Source organism: Phacochoerus africanus, chromosome 11 (genome assembly GCF_016906955.1).
Source record: "Phacochoerus africanus isolate WHEZ1 chromosome 11, ROS_Pafr_v1, whole genome shotgun sequence".
Lineage (NCBI taxonomy): Eukaryota > Metazoa > Chordata > Mammalia > Artiodactyla > Suidae > Phacochoerus > Phacochoerus africanus.
In genome coordinates this window covers 128,480,472-128,503,329 of record NC_062554.1, presented here as the reverse complement: position 1 = coordinate 128,503,329, position 22,858 = coordinate 128,480,472, and the positions used below count along the sequence as shown (strand labels likewise).

Genomic DNA, 22,858 nt, shown 5'->3' with positions numbered 1-22,858 from the left:
TGTGATGGGCTGACTATATCAGTGGTCTGGTAGGTTTGGTTGCCCCCTAGCCTGGTTGGTTGCCAGGCCCTGCCTTGTGTGGATGCTGCTGGCTGCTGCTTAGCAGGGCCTGAGCACAAGGCCGCTGGCCACAGAACCCTGGAGGGCCCAGGGCTAGAGCTGGCTCACCAGTAGGCAGAGTCAGGGTCCAGAAGATTCCAGAGCTATCCCACCCACTGGTGGGTGAAGCCAGGTCCTGGGATCAATGTCAGACTACTGGAAGACAGAGCTGGGTCCTGGGCTTTGGCTGCAGGACCTGAAGATCCCAGAGCAGGTGTCAGATTGCGGGAGAAATAGGGATGGTGTTGGTTCCCAACAGAGTTTGGGAAGGGGTCTGGTGTGTCCGAAGCTTGTGTTGGGCTGCTAGTGAGCAGGGCTGGGGTCCCAGCACAGAGTCTGGCCTTTTGTGGGTGGACTGGGTCTGCTGGCTATAGATCTATGGTTTTCTTATGACTGGTGTCTGCCCCCTGGTGGCTGAGGCTGATTTAGAGGCTGGTGCAGGCTCCCTAGAGGGCAGGGCTGGTGCCTGCCCACTGATGGATGGAGGTGGGTTCTGGTCCTCTGGTGGGCAGGGCTGTGCATAGAGGAGGCAGTTGGCTCAGGTTTTTAGGCAGCCTGTTGATGGATGGGTCTGTGTCCCTGCCCAGTTGTTTGGCCTGAGGGGCCCCAGCACTAGCACCTATGGGTTCTTGGGTAGGGTCAGGCCTTGGCACTAATGAGCTGGAGGGAGGCTCTCATGATGGCACCCACCCCAGTGCCTTTAGGTAGAATGCCCCCCAAAATGGCTGCCACCAGTGTCTGTGTCCCCAGAGTGAGCTGCAGCCTCCTCCCCACCCCCACCTCTCCTCTGGGGGGCCCCACCCTCAAATGCTCTGGGGACTGTCTGCCTCATGAGGTACCATGAGGCCGGGGAGCCCAGTGTCGGGCCCAGAACTCCCACTCCTGTGGGAAAACTTTTGCAGTATAATTACTCTCCAGTTTGGGGGGTGCCCATTCAGGTTATTATAGGACTTAATTTTATTGCAATCTGCCCCTCCTACCTGTTCCATTGTGGTTCCTCTTTTATGTCTTTAGTTGTAGAAGATCTTTTCTGGTAGGTTCCAGTCTTGTTCATCGATGGTTATTCTGCAGACGGTTGTGATTCTGATGTGCTCATGAGAGGAGGTGAGCGCAGGGTCTTTCTACTTCGTCACCTTGCTGGGATCGCCTATCATCTTTTACAAACTCGATGCAGCTTTTCTTTCAACAACTGTCATTGTTTTGTTGCTACAGTCAGCTTATACATGGAATTAGGTATGTGTTTAGTGAAATTTGCTTGCCATGACATCCTTTCATCCCAGTGTGGCTTGCGGTATCCTCATTTTCATGATGTGAAACAAGCTAGGACCTCTGATAGATGAAGAGTGGGTTACTCACTGAAGTGGTTCTACTGCCCCGTCATTATCATCAAAGAGCCATGAAGACAGCGTCCACTCTGACCACCAGGCGTCCACTGGGCGTGTATATGGCTGCTGATTGGCTGAGAATAGGGGCAGGGCAGCCTCACTAGAGGTGAGTGGTGCTATTGATAAAGTTGAAAAACAGCAAGAATTTCAGTCTCGCGGAGGAGCATCCTGGTGCCTGTCTCTTCTGGGTCAGCAGTTTGAGGTCGGAATAAACAGCTGGGAAGGGACTGGGCATCTAACACAGGTCATCACTGCAGCTGTGAGAAGTCTCCATTTCTGGGTCCCTCACGCCATCGGCAGAGCCGTCTCTCCTTTTAGGCTCAAATGAATTCTTTGGTATGATCATATCATATCACACAGAAATGAAAAGCAGGTAGAAATAAATGAGCTTTAAAGAAGTGAAAAGGCAGGTTTTCCCAGGTACATTTGCCCATGAACATAATCCTAAGAGAGAAGGCGCTTTCAACGAATGCAAACATACATCGTACAGAAAAGATTCAACTGTTTTCTCTGAAAAAAAAAAAAGTTTATTGCATTTGGAAGTCAATAGATATCTTTTACAAAAAAGGTTAGAATAAAAGATCTCACATTTGTAAAGGCACATATGAAACATTTGACAGCAATGACAAGGGCAGTGAGAACATAAACAATACACAACTAGGACCGGTATCGAAAGACTTTATAAAAACAGACAGATAGGAAACAGTGCAAAAATACTGTCAAAAGTCAGTTTCCTACACCTCGTAATGGTGTATAAAACTGGCAAGCATAAGCTTATTTACTGATATAAAAAAGCACATAGAATAGCATGCATAGTTTTATTTAAGGCTTTTAATATTATTAAATGGAGAGGAAGTCTATACCATAAGTAAAGCTGACATGACTATTAATCACTCCCCAACTTAGGGAATGTCCTATAAATGTCTTGCCTCCTCTGCCCCCTTAAAACTGTTTGTAGTAAAAAGACGGGACTTCCATCTTTCAAAGCAAGTGGCCACCATGGGGAGAAGACGAAATGTGTTCTCAGGATCCCAGGTCCCCATCTGGAATGCATTTCTCACAGAAACAACATAGCAGGCGGTTAAACATCCAGGTCAGCCCAGGAGAGCCAGCCAGGTCTGGCTGCCACTGCCCCGCCATTCAGCCGCGCTGGATGTCAGGAGGTTTCTGTGAGCTGACCCCAAGAGCCTTAAGAACAAACTGGTTTCTATGCTGGGGACCTGTCTGTATATCTGAAATGAACTCTTATTAAATGTCAGTTGCTTTGAAAGAGACAAGAAGTCACGACATTTTCTGGAACACAGAACCAAGGAAAGCATCAATACTGAATAAAGTAGCACAAGAGTCCAGTGAAACATAATAGATGAGGCTGTTACTTGATGTAACTCGTTACATAAGATTATACATTTAACAGTCATCTGCATGTGTAAACCTTTCTTTGCCATTTAAGTATCCTCAAGCAAGCTTGCTGACTACTGAAGGAACAAAGAAAAAGACACAGGAAATCATCTCCAGTGAAGAGTAACCTTACTTTTCGAAAGGATACGGTTAATAGAGCTTTGAGATTCCAAACTGGTGAGAAAGTTCAAAGGAAATTGCAGTAACGTTTTACAGTGTTCACGTTGAAAAAAAAAAAAAAAAAGCCTCTGAATTACAGCTTTCAGTTCTAAGCTGAAGGTATTAATTAGCTCATACGGCAGTTCAGGGAGGTGGGAGGTCCCTGAGTAATGCCGAGAACACGAGGCACCTCTGCCCTGCCAGCCAGCCGAGCTCCACTCAAAGCACGATTCCTGAGATGCTAGCGAAATGGTTCCACCCTAAGGCACAGAAAGATCGCAATGCCATGCTTGTCAGTTTTCTCCTGGACACCTTAGCAGGGGACGAGGCATCTGTGTTTCCCTGGAGGAAGAGGTTGTGAAGAAAGGACAGGAAGCATCACAAGACAGAGGTTGAACAGCACATCCTGCCCCTCCCTAGACAGCTGGGAATGGACCACAAGGCAGCTGTAAATATTCCAGGGGCAGCTCGGAGCATCATTCATTTCACCAGATTGGCCAGGCTCTGCAGAGGCGAAGATGAAGGGAACAGGGTTGGCAGGAAGAAGCTAGAAACGGATTTGTCTGACTACACGTTATTATGCCCGATGCAGCCACCATGGAGCCATCTAAATTCACCTTGACTTATATACATACATAGATATGTAAATAACATGTAAGCATGAGGTACTGCTGCAGTCTTTGTTCTAAACAGGACTGATAATCAAATCCAACTTTTCTTTCATCCCTTCTAGTTCTGAGACCTAGTGTCTATCACCAAGGGAAAAAATAGGGTGCGTAAGGTGCCAGCTCCTGGATGCTGACAGCACCTAGCTATTTTCATTCTGGTTATTTCCATCTGCCAGATTTTATCCTTGCAACTACTATAAATGCCAGATTTTAATTTTTGAAACGATCAGCTCTTTAAAATCAGATTTCCTAATCCCATAATTTGGAGAGATGTAGGAGAGATGCAGCCGTTTTGCTGCAGGGGTTGCCCTGAAAGGACAGGCAAAGAACAGGTCTGCTGCCGAGATCTGATCCACAGAGCCAAGGAAAAGCCAGCAGAGCCCTAAGTGAATGAGGTGCACTTGGAAGAGGGTGACATCACAAAGCAGTCCTGCCTGTGCCCCCGGCCACCCTGAGTGAGACAAGGAACGGCACTTAGAGTATTGACATCGACCCGGTTTTTAGAGATACCGCGTGCTAAGAAGGGGCTGCACTCTGCAGCCCCCCAGGAGAGGGCACTGTCGAGGAGCTGTGATTGCTGACTCCAGGGTCACATGGATGAGCAAAACCTTCTGCAAAACCTGCTAATAAGTCTGTGAGAGCTGCGTGGGTTTGATCCCTGGCTGGGGGACATGTCCCAGGCACAGCCAAAAAAGAAAAAAAGAAAGGGGGAAAAGCCTGTGAGGAAAGGAAGGGCTGCAGACAAGCAAGGGGAGCAGATCTGTTTTCCTGAGCAGCGAATGTAGGCAGACAGCCCAATACCAGGCATTCATCGAGGTCTCTCGCAACAGTGAGGACACAGCTGAACACCCTGAGAAAGAGTAAAACAGATCCCTCTGCAGGGCAGCACTGTCACCTCATTTCCATCCCTCTGGCCTTACAGAAAGGGAATAGAAGAGACATCCCCAAGTTCAGAAAATTGTTTGTGAATCAATACACTTTTTAAAGTAATTAAATTTGGGGCCTGCATCTGCGGCATATGGAAGTTCCCGGCCAGGAACCAAACCCGAGCTGCAGCTGCCACTTATGCCACAGCTGTGGCAACACCAGGTTCTTAATCCACCTTGCCACAGTGGGAACTCTGAATTAATGCACTTTTTGAGAGCAAGTTCAGGGCTGATCTAAAACCTCTACTCCTTCCATTTAATAACTCGTCGCTGGGCAAGCTGATGGCATTTTTTGGAAAGAGTGATCCTGATGGCTCAGAGTGTCGCAGAAGGAACAGTGACTTCTAGGTAGATAATCACATGGAGGCTGCACCTCCGCTCTTGCCCTCCTGTCGTAAAATGAAACGTCCTTGAATTTACTTTTAAAGCTGGCGGGCTGAGCAAAAGCTCCGAATGGTAGGAACTGAGGCACATCCTCCTGGTTACAGCACCAAACAAGAGTAAATTATGCAGACCTATGAAATCGACTGATGCCTGACATGCAGCGCCAGGCTCATGGACATTTTCATAGAGAACTTTTTAGTTCAGCCGTGCAGCTGGATTAAGCTGGAAACGATAAGTAAGGTAGTGAGCTGAATAAAAAAAGAATGCTCGGCCATCTGAGTTTCTAAAGGAAATGCAAAAGCTGAGAGCAGGCAGGATAAAGGTGGAGTATTGAGGAAGCATGCCATGGAGTTTCCCAGGTCCCCCTGAAGAACTACGATTGTCAGGGCAACACATGTGAGTTTGCAGAATTTTCTTTTTTTCTGTTTTACGGCTACACCTGCAGCATATGGAAGTTCCTGGGCTATGGGTTGAACTGGAGGTGCAGCTGCAGACCTATACTGCAGCTTTCTGCAACACTGGATCCTTAACCCACTGAGTGAGGCCAGGGATCGGACCCGCATCCTCACGGACGTCAAGTTGGGTTCTTAACCCACTGAGCCACAAAGGCAACTCCTAGTTGGCAGAAATTTGACTGATGACATCTGCACCTTTTTTCTCAGGCATATCGCTGTCACTTTCAACAGATGCATCCGTGAGGTCTTTTGCCACCAAATGTCTTAGAAGCCACGGCAAAGACGAGAATCATTCTGCTTCATGCTCTGAGTTCAGGGGACGTGTCAAACATAATTTACCATCCTAGAGACTTCCACCCTAAGGGACCAACTAGGCTTATTTCATCCCCAGAGAGCCAACTGGTTGTCACGCATAAAGCTGTAGACCAGTGGAAAATCTATACAGTCTCCAGGAAAACCCCAAATATCTCCATTTGGAAGCAGTGCTAGGTGTGTTGTTACTTTGCTCACGCACAAAAAAGAAATCATTAAGAGTGTCTGATAAAGTCCACAGGCAATAAAACTAAACATAGTTGCAGAAGAATCTTTGGTAAAACAAGAGGAAACCGAACTCCCACAAAGAGCCACCTGAAGAGCCCGACTGGAATTGGTGCTTCTAGAAGTTTCTAACTCTAGGACCCTGACAGTTTCTCCCAACACAGAGGAGGAGTGAAGGGTAGATGAACACTGATATGGCTCTGACCTGGTCCCCACCCCTTGAGTCTAAGCGCCCTGGCACGCCTCTGGGAAGGTCTCTGCATTTGCCTACCCGCTGACTTCTCCCCCCAGGGAAAACCAATAACCGCACTGCCTTCTCCCTCACACCCACACGGGAGCAGGGAGGAGATTCAAAAGCACACTCTGCTTGGTGACTCAGATGCCTTTGGGCCCACAGATCATGTTCCATTACCCCTGGGGCAGAGGCCAGCTCATACACACTGAGCATTGGGAAAGGATGGCAGCTGGAGTTCCCCGATGGCCTCGTGGTTAAGGACCTGGCATCACTGCTGCAGCATAGGTTCAATCCCTGGCCTGGGAAAAGGTGCAGCCCCCTGCCCAAAAAAAACAAACGGAAAAAAAAGAGAAAGGACAGCAGCTGAAAGACCCCACAGCGATGTGCCAATGACCACCCTGCCTGTTAGAATCTCAAGTGTACTCACATGTCGGCAAAGAGTGACTCCAAGCCCAGGAGACAGCCCACTCACCAAGCGAGGTGAGGGGCCGCTCACAAACAGAGCCACGCTGCCCACTGAACACGCCCGTGTTCGTGTGCATTGGCACCTGCTGGGAGAGATGACACAGGGTGCGGCGGGAGCCATACTGATGCGGGCGGGGGGCGGGGGTGGGGTGGGGGGAGAAAAACTGGACATGTTAGGTTGATCCAAGTGAATGTTCCACCACTGTCAATAAAATATGGTCCAAATACTGAAAAACGTCACACGGGTCAGCCCTTTTCAAGCTGGGAGAGATAAGAAAGATAGGCAGCGGAATAAACATGCTGACTTACTGGACCCGCTGGTGTTCATAAGTGAACTGCAAGAGCTATGTAGGCAGGAGGAAGGTTAAGTGAGCACCGGGCAAGCCAGCGGGCAGGCCCTCCCCTGGCAGAGCCCACCGAGGAAGCGACCAGAGGGCCAAGGGACGCAGAGACAAACGATGCCTAATTACACTCACAAATGCTGTAGGCATAAAAAGTAAAATTCTCTCGATGCAGGGTTCTTGGAAATGCAATACTCAGAATATTCCAGGTGGAGATGTTTTCCACCTTCCCTAACCCTGGCCGTTCCCTCCAGTAGAGGGGAGACACACTCACCCCCCTCTCCTGCCGAGAAAAATCGGGGTTTCACATCCCTCCCTAGTGCTGCCAAATCCTCCTTTACTTCCTTTCCAGGGAAAAAGCGGTGCATAAATGTAGATGCGACTCAGAGGAGGTGTCGCCTTGGAGCCCAAGGCATCCATAAGGCTCTGCAGGGAGGACAGGGTTCGGCTTTACCAGCAGGCTCAGCTCCGCTCAAGGATGAAGACATCAAACCCAGCCCCCACCTCCCCGCCCCCCTCTCCCGGGTCCAGGGACCACAGTGTAAACAAGGCTGAACGCTGGGTCAATACATCCAAATGAGGCTGGACGAAAGAAACAAAACAGTTCAACTGGAAAACTTCAACACCAGAGGCCTGAAAGTGCTGGATGGCTTTGTTGTGAGATGGTATCTTCCCCCACCCCCACCCCAAACCCCTGCTCCATTTTTGATTTTCTCCCCTCACATCCAAACTGCAGCAACAGACCCTGACAGCTCCAGCTTCAGCCTTGATACAGCATCAGGAACTCATTCCAAAAGCTCTAACTAGATAACTAATTTAATACACTTTGCTTCAAGGTTTATTCCTTGGCTTGCTTCCCAGATATAAAGCATCTCTGGGCAATTATTATGCAGATGCCACTGAAAGGACTTTAAATGGCTGCTGCTAATTTACCAGGAGATATGCTGGCATTTACTGGAGCTGTGAAAAGGAATGCAAAGTGGGCTGAAGGACCAAAAGCACTTGTTTTTAAAAGCGAAATGGGTGGAATAACTTTTAAATGTTTTCCTTTGAGCTTCAATATAAACTTTGGCTGGGAAATTGGATATTGAACCTGCTTCTTCTCTGCATTCTGTGCATTCAGGAATATTCCCATAGCACCAAGTGGCAACTGGTGGATGAGTTGAAAGGAGGGCTGTGAGTGATGAGCTCAAAGAGAAAGCTAATCTACACTCTGCCCACACGAGACATTTGAACAGTGCCCACGCTTCGGCCTGAGAGACAAAAGAGAAATACTGACGTTGCTCATCACACAATAAACCAGTAACTGCAAAGACCAACTGTTAAAATATCCCTAACAGCAGAACAGTCCCGGATGGAAAGTCTCTAGTGAAAAGGAAACAAATACCTCTTTGCCTGTTGGTGGTCCAGAGTTCTGAGCATCTTTAGAGTGAGGGTTATGAGATCTGAGCCATTGAAAATACATGTCATACACATGGTTTTCTTTCTCAGATAATACACCAAAATTCCAGAATCTCTGCAGCTCCGTTGAAGTTCTCCTCCTTGATGGATTCTTTAGACCCTCGAGTAGACGGGAAGAGGCCTCCCCATCGCTGGATTCTTTTGAGTCCAATACAGGCCACAGCCACCGTTAACACCTGGCCAGGTGTGCAACCACAGAGATTCAACTTCCAAAGTAGTTCCGGGGAATCTGCTTCCACACCCGCCTGTCGGTATGTGGTGCGTGCAAGTCACGAAGGCACACTCTTTTTGGTTGCTTGGATGCCATTCTTTCTTTGCATTGACAGCTCAGAAAGAAAAAAAAAGAAAGGCAGCAGTGGAGAAAGGCATCATGAAACAGCCGCCAAGGCCACGTCTAAGAACAAAGCCACAAAGTGGCATCCAGAAAAACCAGGAGTGGGGAGAAAAATGCCCCAAAGTTCAGCGAGATGGAGCAACATGCAGAACGTGATGTATCGTGTACTAAGCTACAGAATTCAGGAGGACAGTGATGGATGAGGGCGCAGAAAGCAACACCGAGAACCGCACTTCTTCCCCTGGAGGGCAGGAGCCACACCACCACTCACCCGAGCGGCTTGTGCGGAGACAAGGAAACCTGCGAAGCCTTTGTGCGAGATAAATCCCACCATCTTTCAGCAAGTGGGCCAAGACTCGGACCACGGGGTCCTGAGTGGGCTTGGCTCTGCTCCCGCAGACCCAACACTGGGGATGCTGGCGCACAAGAGGAGTCGGGTCGGTGTGGCTCCTGCTACCTGAGTGCCAAAGAGCACCCGGGCCTCAGCTTTCCCAGCTGCGTCGCTTTAGAAGCTCTGCCATGCCTTAGCGATGGAGGGAAGGACAGAAAGCCCCCAGCACCTCGGCCCTCAGACCCTCAGCAACACACACGTCCTGTTTCAATACGCAACAGTATCAAGGGCCTGCCCGTCTCTTTTTCCCTCCCGCACTGATACACTGTCTTCTCTCAATCAGGCAAGAGGCCCAGCTGCACAGACGGCCTGGCCCAGGGCCCCAAAGGCCCCGAGACTCGGGTCCACTGAGCGAACAGGGACAAGCGGCACACACGAAGGGAGCAGCCCCCAGCAGGGAAACAGGCTCCGGAGCCCAGAATAAGGAGGGCTTGACAAAGAGCCAGCATGGAGGCCTCATCGAGCCTGGGTCACGGCAGCCCCTGCATCACACAGGGAGTATGTCCCCTGGCTGCTCCTGTCCCCACTCAAGCTTGGGAGGAGAAAGGAGACGCCTAAGGGAGAGGGCACAGAGGAAGAAGGGAGGGAGCTGTCCATCAAGCCTTGGGAGGCCCCATTTATAAGAGAAGAGCGTCTTATCTTTTAGCAAAGGGTCTTCGCCCCTACCTTTCTATCTGAGGACAAATTCACTTTCTTGCCATCTTTGATTTGGACGTGAGCAATTCAGGCTGACGAATTTCAGGGTTGGCTACCAATCTGGCCGCCCCTTCCCTAGAGATGTGTTCCCTCAGGCCTCTGTCCCTGACAGGATCCACCAGGCATCCTGCCTACTGACCTATTACACTGCAGATCAGTCAAGATGTGGTTCAAATGAGAAGTACTATATTCTTGTGAAAACTGCATTACCATGATTCACAAAAGTTACTCCCAGAGAGGGGGGTGGGTGGGAAATAAATTATCGCATATAAAATAATACATGATGTTGGTGAATGATCCTGGCCCCCGTCTTCAGGGAGCCAGTGGCTTGCCTGCTCCGGCCATCTGCACCCGGCTTGGGGGAGCAGATGTTGTCTGGAGGTGTTGTCCCCATCTGCAGGACGGAGCTGGGTCCCTCTTCCAGGAGCTGAAGGGGGCGGTTAAATGAGTCTGGAGTTCTGGAGGAACTGGATGAGGACCTGGTAGACAAACTTGTACTGAGCGATGGTCTGGATCATGAACATTCTTTGCTCCCTGAGGAGCCTCAGCATCATGGGTACGTCCACCTTCTGCAAGAAAAGAGGAGGAGATTCTGAGATGGGGACCTTCCCTCGGGTCCTTCATCATTCCCTCGCCCAGGAAGCATTCACTCACTGGCCCTGGGGAGGTTCAGGAGAAAGCCAACGCCCCCCTCCAGGTCATCCCAACCCAGGAGGGTACCAGCAACGCCGGAAGCTGGTCATCCTACTCCCCTGGTGTGATATTTTAAATACAGACCAGAATGTGAAAGAAACACAGAGGCCGGAGCTAAACCTAGCTGGTACTTTCAATGCTACCACAGCCCCATGGCAGGATTTAAGCCAACTTGGGTCTTTGTTTCTTCATCTGACACATTATTTTCTGGATGCTTTGCTCCAATGGCAATATGACCTTGGCCAAGGTAGCGAGATTGCCCCAGCAATAACAAGGGGTGACAGACAGGACAGGACCCACCTCGGAGGATCAAATGAAGCCATTCATGCAAAGCGCTCAGCACAGGGGCTGGCCCACATTAGCTCTTTATAAAGTCTCCTCACTGTCTCATTAATTGTAATGACCTAAGAACACTCACACCCATCTTGCTCCCTCACAGGATCACGGGCATAACCTAGTGAGATAGTTTACGTAAACCTTGAAAACATCAAAGCACAATCGCTGGACACCAGTCACATTTGCAGGGAAACCTTTAATAATATCTTGGGCATTCAATGAGATTGCCGAAGTATAACTCTTTGAGAATCTCATACAGAAAGGAATTAATGTGATGGGTCACAGTGCCTGATGTCCCCTCCCTCGTTTCACTTCCATCCTCCAGGACCGGCTGGACCAGAAGTTCCACAGGGTCCATCATGCCATCATGGGCTTGGCACCCTTCCCCCTGCTCTGGGGGCTCTTAACCCAGGCAAACAACCACACCTACGAAGTTATCAAGGACTGAGCAAGCATCGAAAATAATAAAAACTCAGCTCTAGGTGTTGTCTTACTTTACTTTCAGAAGTCATGTCAGCTATTTGCAAACAATGGGTAGCTACGATACCGTACAGGCCATTGTTTTAGCTGCTCTTCTCCAGAACGAGTTAAGTAACACACACCCTAATTTTAAAAGGGACAGCCTAAGACCATAGATTTCTGATGGCAACGAGTGGGTCTGTGCCTAAACTCTACTCCAAAGTGACTAATATCAAGATATACAACACAGAGCACCTCGTGGTGAACTTAATTCACAGAATGCATGATAAGCATTTGACTCTGGCAAGCACTGAAGATACTGCAGAACAAGGCTCTTCCTACCTCATACCCATCAAAGGCTTTGACAAGAGGCAGGGCCACACGGGAGCTAGGAACTCATCTGCCTGTGCCTCAGTTTCTCTTTGTTAGATAAGGGTTCGAACAGGACCTTTCTCACAGGGTCACTGTGAAGGCTCCTTGAGCTGTAAGGTTCTTGGAACAGTGCTGGCACACGGTAAACACTAAATACAGGCTAGCTGTGGTTATTATAATTTTTCATTCTTGTTGTCACCACCACCATCACCAGCACAACCATCGCCTCCCTCCGTCTCTGCCTCCATCATTTCCATCTCAATAGCCTGTAAGACTCAGTCCCAAGGACAGCATACTAGCTGATGGGGGCCAGTTTGGAGACAAGCTAAGATTCCCCTGGTCCTCAGTGTGGGAGTCCCAGGTGCCTTGAAGATGCACTCCCACAGGGTCTGCTGTCCACTGTTCCCAACCCAAGGAATCAGGAGGGAATCGATGCTTTTGTCATCTTGCTTAGAAGATATCTCCTCCCCCCTTACTCTATGAAGGAAGACGAACCAATTCAGAAAAGCAGCCAGATCAAGACCTCTTGCTCTTTGGCTGGTGAGAACTTGACCTTTTGAGTAACTTGACTCATCAGGGACAGGAGGTCGAGAGAGGATTGCAAGCCATGAAACTAGTGCTTTCTGAAAAAAATGTATGAGCATTAAAGTTCCCTGGTGGCTCAGTGGGTTAAGGATCTGCTGTGATTCAGGTTGCTGCTGTGGCATGGGTTTGATCTCTGGCCTGGAAATTTCTGCACGCCAAGGACATGCCCCCCCCCCCAAAAAAAACCAAACTAATGTCACAGCCAACACTCAGTGACCAAAAGCAATGAATCACAGAGACACTCTCAGGACAGCGGGGGAGAGGCCCCACCAGTTCCTACCACACAGCTCCTTGCCCTCACAGTAAGCATCTTTGCTCCAGGAAAAAGAAAAGGCATTTCACTGACAAAATTAAAGTTCTCTGGATTACAGATGAAAACATAAAGTACCTTTTTTTGGTCTTTTTAGGTCCACATCTGCAGCATATGGGAGTTCCCAGGCTAGGGGTCGATTTGGAGCTGCAGCTGCCTGCCTACACCACAGCTCACAGCAACTCCAGATCCTTAACCCACTGAGTGAGGCCAGGGATCGAACCCCCATCCTCATGGAGATGGGTCAGCTTTGTTACTGTTGAGCCATGACAGGAACTCCGAATAACATAACGTATCTTAAATCCAGAAGGCGGAGTTCCCGTCGTGGCACAGTGGTTAACAAATCCGACCAGGAACCATGGGGTTGCGGGTTTGATCCCTGGCCTTGCTCCGTGGGTTGGGGATCTGGCGTGCCGTGAGCTGCGGTATAGGTTGCAGACGCGGCTCGGATCCTGCGTTGCTGTGGCTGTGGTGTAGGCTGGCGGCTACAGCTCCGATTCGGCCCCTAGCCTGGGAACCTCCATGTGCCGCAGGTGCAGCCCTAGAAAAAGAAAAAAAAAAATCCAGAAGCCATGGAAAGAAAACAGGAATATTTAGACAGGAGAAAAATGGCACACCCAATTTCATGTTGATTTAGCAAAATCTTTGGTTCAAAATATAAACAAACACGGTTCCACGCTTCTCCTAATTATAAGGGTTTGAGTTTTACTAGCCGGGCCTGGAGCAGAACAAGTAGGGAACTTTTTTCTCCCTAACCATCTACCAGTAGCAATTATGGGAAACGGGAGCGATAAGGCTGGCTATATTTGTGCTCGGGGAAGGGAAGTGAAAAACATGAGTCATCTCGCTATCTTTGACAATCAATGGGAACAGAAGTCCTTTTTGGACTGACCACGTTCCCGTAAAGAATGTTCTGGCAGGCAACTGGGCATTGAGGAAATCCGCTCTGTCTGGACACACCGCAGAGGATGGCATCACCCTGAGCCCTCCCCAAGCCCACGCAGGGCCCTGGTGGCCAGAGGCCTCTGTCTGCACCACGCCGGCTCTGACATGTGTTGTTTCTCTTCCACGGGGCCAGGAGAACATCTGGTGATCAATGAGCCTTCATGTCATCGCCTTCCTGAGGCTCAGCCTTTGATGGGTCTCCAAAGAGCTCTCAGAACAGAGCGAGCGAGCCTTCGTGTCAGACAAGAAGCGCAGCACAGCCTCTCAAGTTGAAAAGGAGGGAGGGGAGCAGAGAGGCAGCACAGGAGGAATGAGGAGAGGAGGGGAGTTTGGCGGAGAAAGCGCCTGGGGGGGAGGAGAAGAGCCCTTCGTGGGGAGGGGATGACAAGGCCCTTCTTCCTCCCCTGGGGGCCCCTCGGTGCCCCCCCACTGGAGCTTGGATACGCTCGAGCCACACGAGCCAGAGTCCGCTGTGTCTGAGTCCATCCTCCCAGCACCAAGGGGGTCTGAGACTTAGCGGCAAGCTGTTCCCTCTACTAGAAACTTCGAGAGACTCCTAGAAGGGACAGGGAAGCAACCGATCAAGAAATCTCATGTGAGACAGAAAGATAAAACCTCAAAGAAGACGATGACATTTCTGTTATGCAGTCTCCATGGACGCCCCGAAGGGCATATTGCTCTTCAACAGAAGGTCTGTTTGCTTGTTTGTCTGAACGAGAGGCCACTTTTTGGCTACAACCCCTCTTCTACTTTGGAGCAGCACAAATATGCACAGGTACCAACTCAAAGTTTCCAAAATTAGCTTTCTATAGGCAGGGAACGTAAAAACCCTTTGAGCAGGTTTGAACTCAGCACTTACTGTTTTCCTAGAAGTTTTAATATAACAAACTCTGCGATGCAGTATTTAACCTGATTTTCAAACCACAGAGGCCGTTGTGTAAACACGTTGTATATACGGTTATATAAATTCCTTTGAGGGACGCGCATCGTAACACTTCCGGATTTTAAAACTCCCGAACCACTTCAGAAGTTTTCTTTGCTTCTCCAAACTGTACAATGTGGAAGTTGCACTAGAACCAAATGACACATGGTGTGTGGAGGCAGAGTAAAAAAGACAGGAAATAACGTAAGGTCAGCAGGGGGGAAACCTCGCTTCAAATCCTGGCACCATTTGCTTAAGAGCCATCTGGCACTGGACAAGCCACTGCCCTGTTTCTGGACCTCAGTGTCCTCATCTGTAAAATAGGAGCACTGACATTTGCAGCTATGAAGACCCCCGACTAAGAACCAAAACAGTGAAAGCCATTTAAAACCGCGAAAGCCCCATGTGAATAGAAGGCAGGATTGTTCTTTGGCCTTTGCTTGCCATTTGCCTCATCTCCACAAAATCAACGCCCCCTCCGTGTAACTCCCTGACCTACAGCAGGAAAGGGCTCCGCTGAACCGCAGTCCGAGTCTATGCAGGGAGAGCCAACGTCCAGTCTGTGTCCCGAGATGATGCACCAGCCCTGCTCCACCCCGCAGCCACGCTGGACAAGAGCAAACAGCGCCCTCTCAAATAAAACCTCTCTCGGAAGAATGAAAAACGTTTTTAGAGTGTACACATCTTCACATAGGATTGAGGCCAAAACATCCCAGATTTGAAAGACGCATGTGATGCCACATCCCAACAACATGTGATGGAATAACTGACCATGGAAAATGACCCACAATAAAACCAGACTGTCTACAAAACAGACTTCTGGAAGTCGATGCCTGCGAAGCTCAGACTTACTAAATGTTTCCTTCCTTACACTTTCAGCTCTTCTATATTACCTGGGGCTCTACACCGAGCAGTGAAAGGCGAAAGACAAGGAAGGCTGTCAAAGTCAGAGCACGGCTAGGCATCACAGGTCTGGAAAGGACTTGTCGGGGGAGAGGAAAGGATGCCCTGGCAATGGACGGGCACGGGGGAAGGCCTGGGCACGGTGTAGAGGGGTGCCCCCGGTGGGGGACTCAGAAGCCCGGAACGACTCACTTCATTATGCTCCAGGCAGTAGATCATCAGTTCGGAAAGGATGACCACGCCGGTCCTTCCCACCCCGGCACTGCAGTGCACCACGATGGGGGGGTGCCGGTTCTTGGTGCCTTCCAGCATGCTGTTGGTATGGCGACGGACCGACTGGATCTCCTCCAAGTAGGCTGCAAGACAAAATGCAAATCTTGTCACTGAAGTCCTACACGGCTTTGCATATAAGTGAGGAGGGGGGGAAAAAAAAAAAGCCCTGATGGTGAATTTTTTTTTAAGTGACAATAATTTACAGTTCTTACAAGACACTAATTATTTGGCTGGTACCCACTGTATAGTCCTGGATCCAGAAAGGACCAGCTGGGAGTCAATTAGTCCATGGGAGAAGTTGTTCTTTAAATTAAATAGTTCTTTTTTTAAAAATTAAATTCTGTTTTCCCCTCTGCAAATCCCAAAGTCCCCCAAGCAGATGATTCTCGACATTACTTGCAGCAATTCCTACTATTAACAGACTGGGATCAGAACACCAGCTCAGTCCCCTTGAAACGCCCGCCTGTCAGAGCCAATTTCTGGTAGGAAGAGTGTCCATCTGCCCTTTCTTCCTCCCCTCACTGAATGAGTGAATGTCAACCGAGGCTTGACTCCATTTTTATTTTTATTTTTGGCCATGCCCATGGCAGGTGGAAGTTCCCCGGCCGGGGATTAAACCCTCAAGCTTCAGCAGTGACACCACCGGGTCCTTAATTCACCGAGCCACCAGGGAACTCCTTGACTGTATTTTTAGATTTTTAAATAGACCTGGGAGGGGGGGAGGGCTGGTTTTTGTAGCTTGAATCCCATGTGGTTATGTGAGTAGCTCAAGATAACCCCCCTCTCTTTGGGGTAACATATGTTTCGGGTGGAAATGTCCTGCCACCTCCGTTCCTTTGCAACATCTGCCTGGTCCCGCAGGGCTGTGCAGGGCACTGTTCACTCCTCCACTGGGCACAAATGAAAGATTACTCAATACACGTCCTGAAGATTTTTTTTTTTCATGATCATGGAAAAAAAAGACGAGTATATACATGTAATCCTCAAATAGTTCAAGAACCAGAAAAAGTCAATTAGTAATTGAGATTTTACAGAAGATAGATGGTTCAGAGAAGCAGATTTGAAAATTCTTAATACTCAGAAAATCTCACCCCTATGCAGGAGGGGAAAACAAAATGAGGACGGAAGCTCAAACTGCTGAAGAAAAAACACTGCATTCAAATCATTTACATACAACGAATAGGAACTCCTATCTTCCTTTATAAGCTTAGTTAATTAGTAATCTGAGGTCGTTTACACAAATAAACGTTTACCACCATCACCAATGACGTAAAATGAGATGGAACGAAACAAAAGAGGGAAGGCACTCTGAAGTGACCAGATAAAGCGGCTGCTCTTGGTACCAGACATAAGCTGAATACCAAGCATGGAATTCCCTTCAGCTTCTGATCAAAGGGCAAAAGACATGACATTCTCAGACACCAGGCAATGTTCATACACAAGAGACAAAGTTTTTCTTGTGCTAAATTTAAGACAATTTAAAAGGAATATTGACTGGGGAGTTCCCGTCGTAACGCAGTGGTTAACAAATCCGACTAGGAACCATGAGGTTGCGGGTTCGGTCCCCAGCCCTGCTCAGTGGGTTGAGGATCCAGCCTTGCCGTGAGCTGTGGTATAAGTCGCAGACGCGGCTCGGATCCCATGTTGCTGTGGCTGTGGAGCAGGCCCTGGGGTTCCAGCTCCAATTCGACCCCTAGCCTGGGAACCTCCATATGCTGTGGCAGCGGCCCAAGAAATGGCAAGAAAGACAAAAAATAAAATAAATAAATAAAAGGAATATTGGTCAGTAAAGCAGATGCCACCATCAAATGGAATTTCCTAAGACACACAGAGACTGGATTTAAATGGATGCCTTCTCCAGCAATCATATTAATAAAATTCCTTAAGCTGTAAGTCAGTGAAGACTTCTGGAGGCTGGAGGACAGTTTGACCCAGTTCTTGTGCATCAGGTAATCTAAGCTAAACACGGGCAAAAATCTTCTAAAACTCTTAAAAAGCTAGAGAGCCAACATTTCTAAGACCCTGCCCAGCACACTGGACCTGAGTTTCTTAGAAATATAAATTAATAAATTTATACTGTTTAAAAATATTTTCTACATATTTCAGTAACTTAGATTGGCCTGGCCTCAAAATGGTTCTGATTTAAAAATTTTGAATATATTTTTAACCATTTTGGAGTTCCTGTTGTGGTGCAGCAGAAATAAATCTGACTAGGAACCATGAGGTTGCGGGTTCGATCCCTGGCCTCGTTCACTGGGTTAAGGATCTGGCGTTGTCGTGAGCTGTGGTGTAGGTCACAGACACAGCTCAGATCCTGTGTTGCTGAGGCTGTGGCATAGGATGGCAGCTGTAGCTCTGATTCGACCCCTAGCCTGGGACCCTCCATATGCCGTGAGTGGCCCTAAAAAAAGCAAAAAAAAAAAAAAGTTAAACCATTTTGTAAACTAAATCTTTCTTTCTTTTCTTTTTTTTGGTCTTTTTGCCATTTCTTGGGCCGCTCCCCTCCCGCGGCATATGGAGGGTCCCAGGCTAGGGGTCGAATTGGAGCTGTAGCCCCCAGCCTATGCCGGAGCCATAGCAACTCGGGATCCGAGCGGCGTCTGCGACCTACACCACAGCTCACGGCAACGCCAGATCCTCAACCCTCTGAGCAAGGCCAGGGATCGAACCTGCAACCTCATGGTTCCTAGTTGGATTTGTAACCACTGAGCCACGACGAGAACTCCCCGAACTCAATCTTTCATCAAAGCTGTTAATCAATCATTAAACAAACCTACTTTTTAAATTTTTTTTATTCAAGTAGAGTTGATTTACAATGTTGTGTTATAATGGATCTACTTTTGTTTTCATTTTCTGAATCTTGCCTCTCATAAAGCAATGAGCAACAGATGACCAGAAAGGAATAAAAAGAAAACTGTTATCAGGAAAGAAAGTTCTGCAGACATCACTGTGCTCCTTACTAATATTTTGAGCTACAGGTAACTGACCTCAGGCCAACCACTAACCCACTCAAGATCTTGCTCTAGATCCTTTGATTCCAATCATCTTTCTTTCTTTTTTTTTTCTGGCTTTTTGGGGCCGCACCCGCGGCATATGGAAGTTCCCAGGCTAGGGGCCGAATCAGAGCTGCAGCCGCCGGCCTACACCACAGTCACAGCAACACCAGATCCAAGCCGCATCTGCAACCTACACCACACAGCTCACGACAACGCCGGATCCTTAACCCAGTGAGCGAGGCCCGGGATTGAACCCGCAACCTCACGGTTCCTAGTCAGATTCACGATGGGAACTCCCAATCATCTTTCTTATTTTCAGTGTCCAGCTCCTCAAGGACCATCATCACTTTAGTGGGAAAAGAAACACCTGTGCTGGTGAGTAAGTCTGCATCGAAATCTCTCTCGGAACGTATGAAATGGTACTTTCGGGTACTTGAAAACCTGTGCGCTCTCTCTCCTCCCCCCTCCCCTCCCTACTCAAAATAAAATCTTTCTCTAACATCCTCCCGCTGCGGGGGTCAAGCTCTCTTGCCAGTGGGTGAGTCAACAACAGAGCAGGCATAATCAGTGTGCAGGGAACCCTTGGGTCATCTTTTTAGCTGGCTCAGGAAGGAATGGGGTTTTCCACAAGTGCAGGATGTTTCAGGAAGACTGTGGAAAGGAAGGGGGGGTGGGGGGCAGACTGACCGCAGCATCGGATCTCACCCCTGGACTGTGATCACTGGCCTGCCTTCCCCTGGCGACGTGCCTTGAAGACTAAGAGTGTTTCATTTCCAAGTTTGAAGCGCCTGACTCAGTGCCCAGCACGTGGTAGGCACACACACAGTTTGCAGTTGTCCAGATACAGTACTGCATACGATTTGGGTGAGTTAGTTTCTAAGCTGATGATATCCTGAAAAACTACGTATGCATTCATGAATCAAAAAATGACCGTTTCGAACACTACCAACCAACTGCAATAATTCTTTGTATCTTTAATCATGGGTACGAAAAATTACTGATTGGGATTTACTCTATAGTAAATACGGGGCTTCTGAAATATGTGTCCATGAGACATCTTTTTTTACTTGATTGCTCTGTGTTTTTTCTTGCGGTAAAATATACATAAGATAAAATTTACCGTTTTAATCATTTGACAAGTGTACATCACATGAAGTATACATTAAGTGCACAGTGGCGTTACGTATATCATGCTATTGCACAACCATCATCACTGTCCAGGTCTAGGACTTCTTCGCGGTCCCAAACAGAACTTTGCATCCATCAAACAAGAACTTCCTATTCCCCTCCCACTTAGCGCCTGGTAACCTCTATTATACGTTATATTGTTATCAAGTTGCCTATTTTGGGTAACTCATATTTAAGTAGACTTACACAATATTTGTCCTTTTGTGTCTGGTATTTTATTTAGTATAATGTTTTCAAGGTTCAGATGTGTGACATGTACCAGACTAGTTATGTATTAATGATTAGCTAAAGGTCTATATCAAAGGAGAACCAATTAGTTTACTATAGTTTTAGCTTATTGGCATAAAAGTAACGAGAATATGATAAGTGCTACGTAGTAGCCTTTGTTATATACTTCAATGTTACGATACTTTTGCCACTTAAGAGAAAGTTTCCTCTCTTTCCATTTCACTTCCAACTGATAAGACCATTGATCCTGCTGGTAAAAATCCCAACCGGGAAGAAAAAACTTACACAAAAATCCTTGGACATCCTCTGGGCAGCCGTGATCTGGCCAGTCAGTGTATTGCAAATGCCACACCGTCCTCTCCTGCCCGGACAAGAGGTGCTTGACCTTCAAGCCTGTGGTTGCATAGCAACCAGAATCTGTTCGGAACTTTGTGGTGACCTTGAACTTGCCATAGGTGGCTGAGCTATGCTTGGAACCCAGCTTGGGCCAGTATCGGTGGCTCTTGGTTCGTCCGCCTTCCTGAATCACACACAGAAGCAAAATCGGACATGAGTCAGGGGAAGCTCTTAGCCTCTTCCTATTAAAGTCTGAGGACAGCAAAAGATGCAAATGGCTTCTAAGTCACTGACTCAGGAGCATCGGGCAGCATCTATCACAGTAGATCCTTTGCATTTTACCCAAGCCCAATAATAAGATTTACCACACAGTTATGTCAATGGAAAACTTTAAAGACTCACAACAGGGCTGCAAGTGCATGACAGAAAGAAGAGCCAGCACAAAGGACAGAGGCAGGAACAAGCTAGGGTGTTCACAAAACAGAACGGTCCTCAGCGTGAATGGCCGAGAGGGGGTCAGAGGGGCCTCCTGCTGCTCCACAGTACGGGGTTGGGATTTCAGGTCATGGACAGTGGGAAGCCACAGGAAGGTGACAAAGTGACCTTAAACAGAAGAGTGACAGATCCTGGTCATCATTCTAGGTCCCACTTCTCCTTCTCCACCGTCAGCCCTGGGCTCCCTCCGTTACACCCCACGGACCACGGACACGGTCTCCATCACCTAGTGTCAGTCTCACGTTTTTCAGCCTCACTCGTTGTTTTAGTTCCACTGACAACTGAGGCAGAAGGAAACTGGCCAGGCCCCCTTCCTCGCTCCCTCGATTTGATAATCTTTTCTGAGGATATGCATGCTTGACCATTTACAAAACGGGATCCTCTGTGATTTTGCGATTACAGGAGTGGGAGTGCGGGTGGAGCGATGGTGGCTTAGAAGAGGGCTCAGGGCAGGACACAGGTGGAGACAAGGACTCAGGTGGAGACAAGAGCGGAGGGCACAGAGCTGGGGGAGTGGGTGGCAAGGGCTGGGGTGGGGGCTTGCTCTCCAGAGGCGCCCCGCCAGCTGACCCACTCACACACACAAAGCGACACATCTTTGGGTGACACAAGGAATCTTCCCTGAGTCTTCTGGTTGAACGGAGTCTTCTTAAGTTAGAAGCCCCCCTGCCTCTTTTATTTAGTAATCCTGGGAAAAGCAGGTTTATCTTAGGCCTTTAATCTATGCCACTGCTGAGTATCGAAATCAATCACAGATTTCAAGAGACTGGAAGCCTCAGCTGCCTCCCAGATCGCTGGACTTTGTGTGCCAAAGCCTGGCCCCTTCTTGTCATGCAGGTTTCAGCTCATATGCAGCCTCCTCAGAGGGCCCTGGGCTGCCATCTCAGCTGAAGTAACCCCCCCCCCCACCCCTCCATCCCATTGCCTGGCTCCATTTTCCCCACAGCACTTAGCCGTCTCTGAGCTGCCTTTATTTCTTCGCTTTGCACTGTAAATCCCTCTAAGATGCAGGCTCTCTGGGGACAAGGATTGGGCCTGTTGTGTTTACCACCACACCCCTGGGGGCAGCGCAGATGTAGGTACACTGTATTAAGTTGAATGCATCTCTTCCACGGATGCAATTCAATAAAGTAAGAAAACTGAGTTTTGTTTTGTTTTGCTTTGCTTTTTAGGGCTGCACCCCTGGCATATGGAAGTTCTCAGGCTAGGGGTTAAACTGGAACTATAGCTGCCGCCTATATCAGAGCAACACCAGATCTGAGCCAGACCTATGACCTACCCCACAGCTCATGGCAATGCCATATCCTTAACCCACTGAGCAGTGCCAGGGATCAAACCCACATCCTCATGGATACTAATCGGGTTTGTTATGCTGGGCCGCAACAGGAACTCCAGAAAACTAGGATTTTTAAGCAGCATTTACTCTCTGTGGGAAGGTGGGATAGAAAATCAGCCTAGATAAGTATAATGGGCTCTATAGAGCCCCAAGTCCTCTCACCACTACCTTCTGATGGATTGTTCTGGAAAGCACCTGTTCAGAATAGTCCATAAAAGGAAGATTGCTTTTTTTCACTTCTTTCTATTCCCTACCCTTTAAAAATTGTTAGGAAACAGGTATGCAGTACTATCAGTATGATTTAAAAGAAGGATGAAGCTTGTCCCTTAAATGACTTTAAAACATAGGTTAAAATTTAATGAAAGGAGTTCCTGTTGTGGCTCAGTGGGTTAAGAACCTGACACAGTCCATGAGGAGGTGGGTTTGATCCCTGGGCTCACTCAGGATCTGGCATTGCCACAAGCTGCAGCGTAGGTCACAGATGTAGCTCTAATATGACCCCTGGCCTGGGAATTTCCATATGCCACAGGTGCAGCCATAAAGGAAA

The 22,858-nt window shown here is 48.3% G+C and overlaps 1 protein-coding gene across 2 annotated transcripts in view; it reads right to left on the bottom strand.

Annotated features, from left to right (window-relative positions):
• Positions 1-1,988: 1,988 nt before the first annotated feature.
• PTPN14 (protein tyrosine phosphatase non-receptor type 14) overlaps positions 1,989-22,858 on the bottom strand; it is a 193,379-nt gene continuing 172,509 nt past the window's right edge. For both annotated transcript variants that reach the window (XM_047751746.1, XM_047751747.1), the window contains exons 17-20: positions 20,430-20,664; positions 15,652-15,815; positions 8,440-10,503; positions 1,989-3,545 (exon numbers count right to left, since the gene is read on the bottom strand). In XM_047751746.1, the coding sequence (XP_047607702.1) occupies positions 10,375-10,503; positions 15,652-15,815; positions 20,430-20,664 (528 nt within the window). In that variant the 3' untranslated portion in view covers positions 1,989-3,545; positions 8,440-10,374. The remainder of the gene's footprint in view (positions 3,546-8,439; positions 10,504-15,651; positions 15,816-20,429; positions 20,665-22,858) is intronic.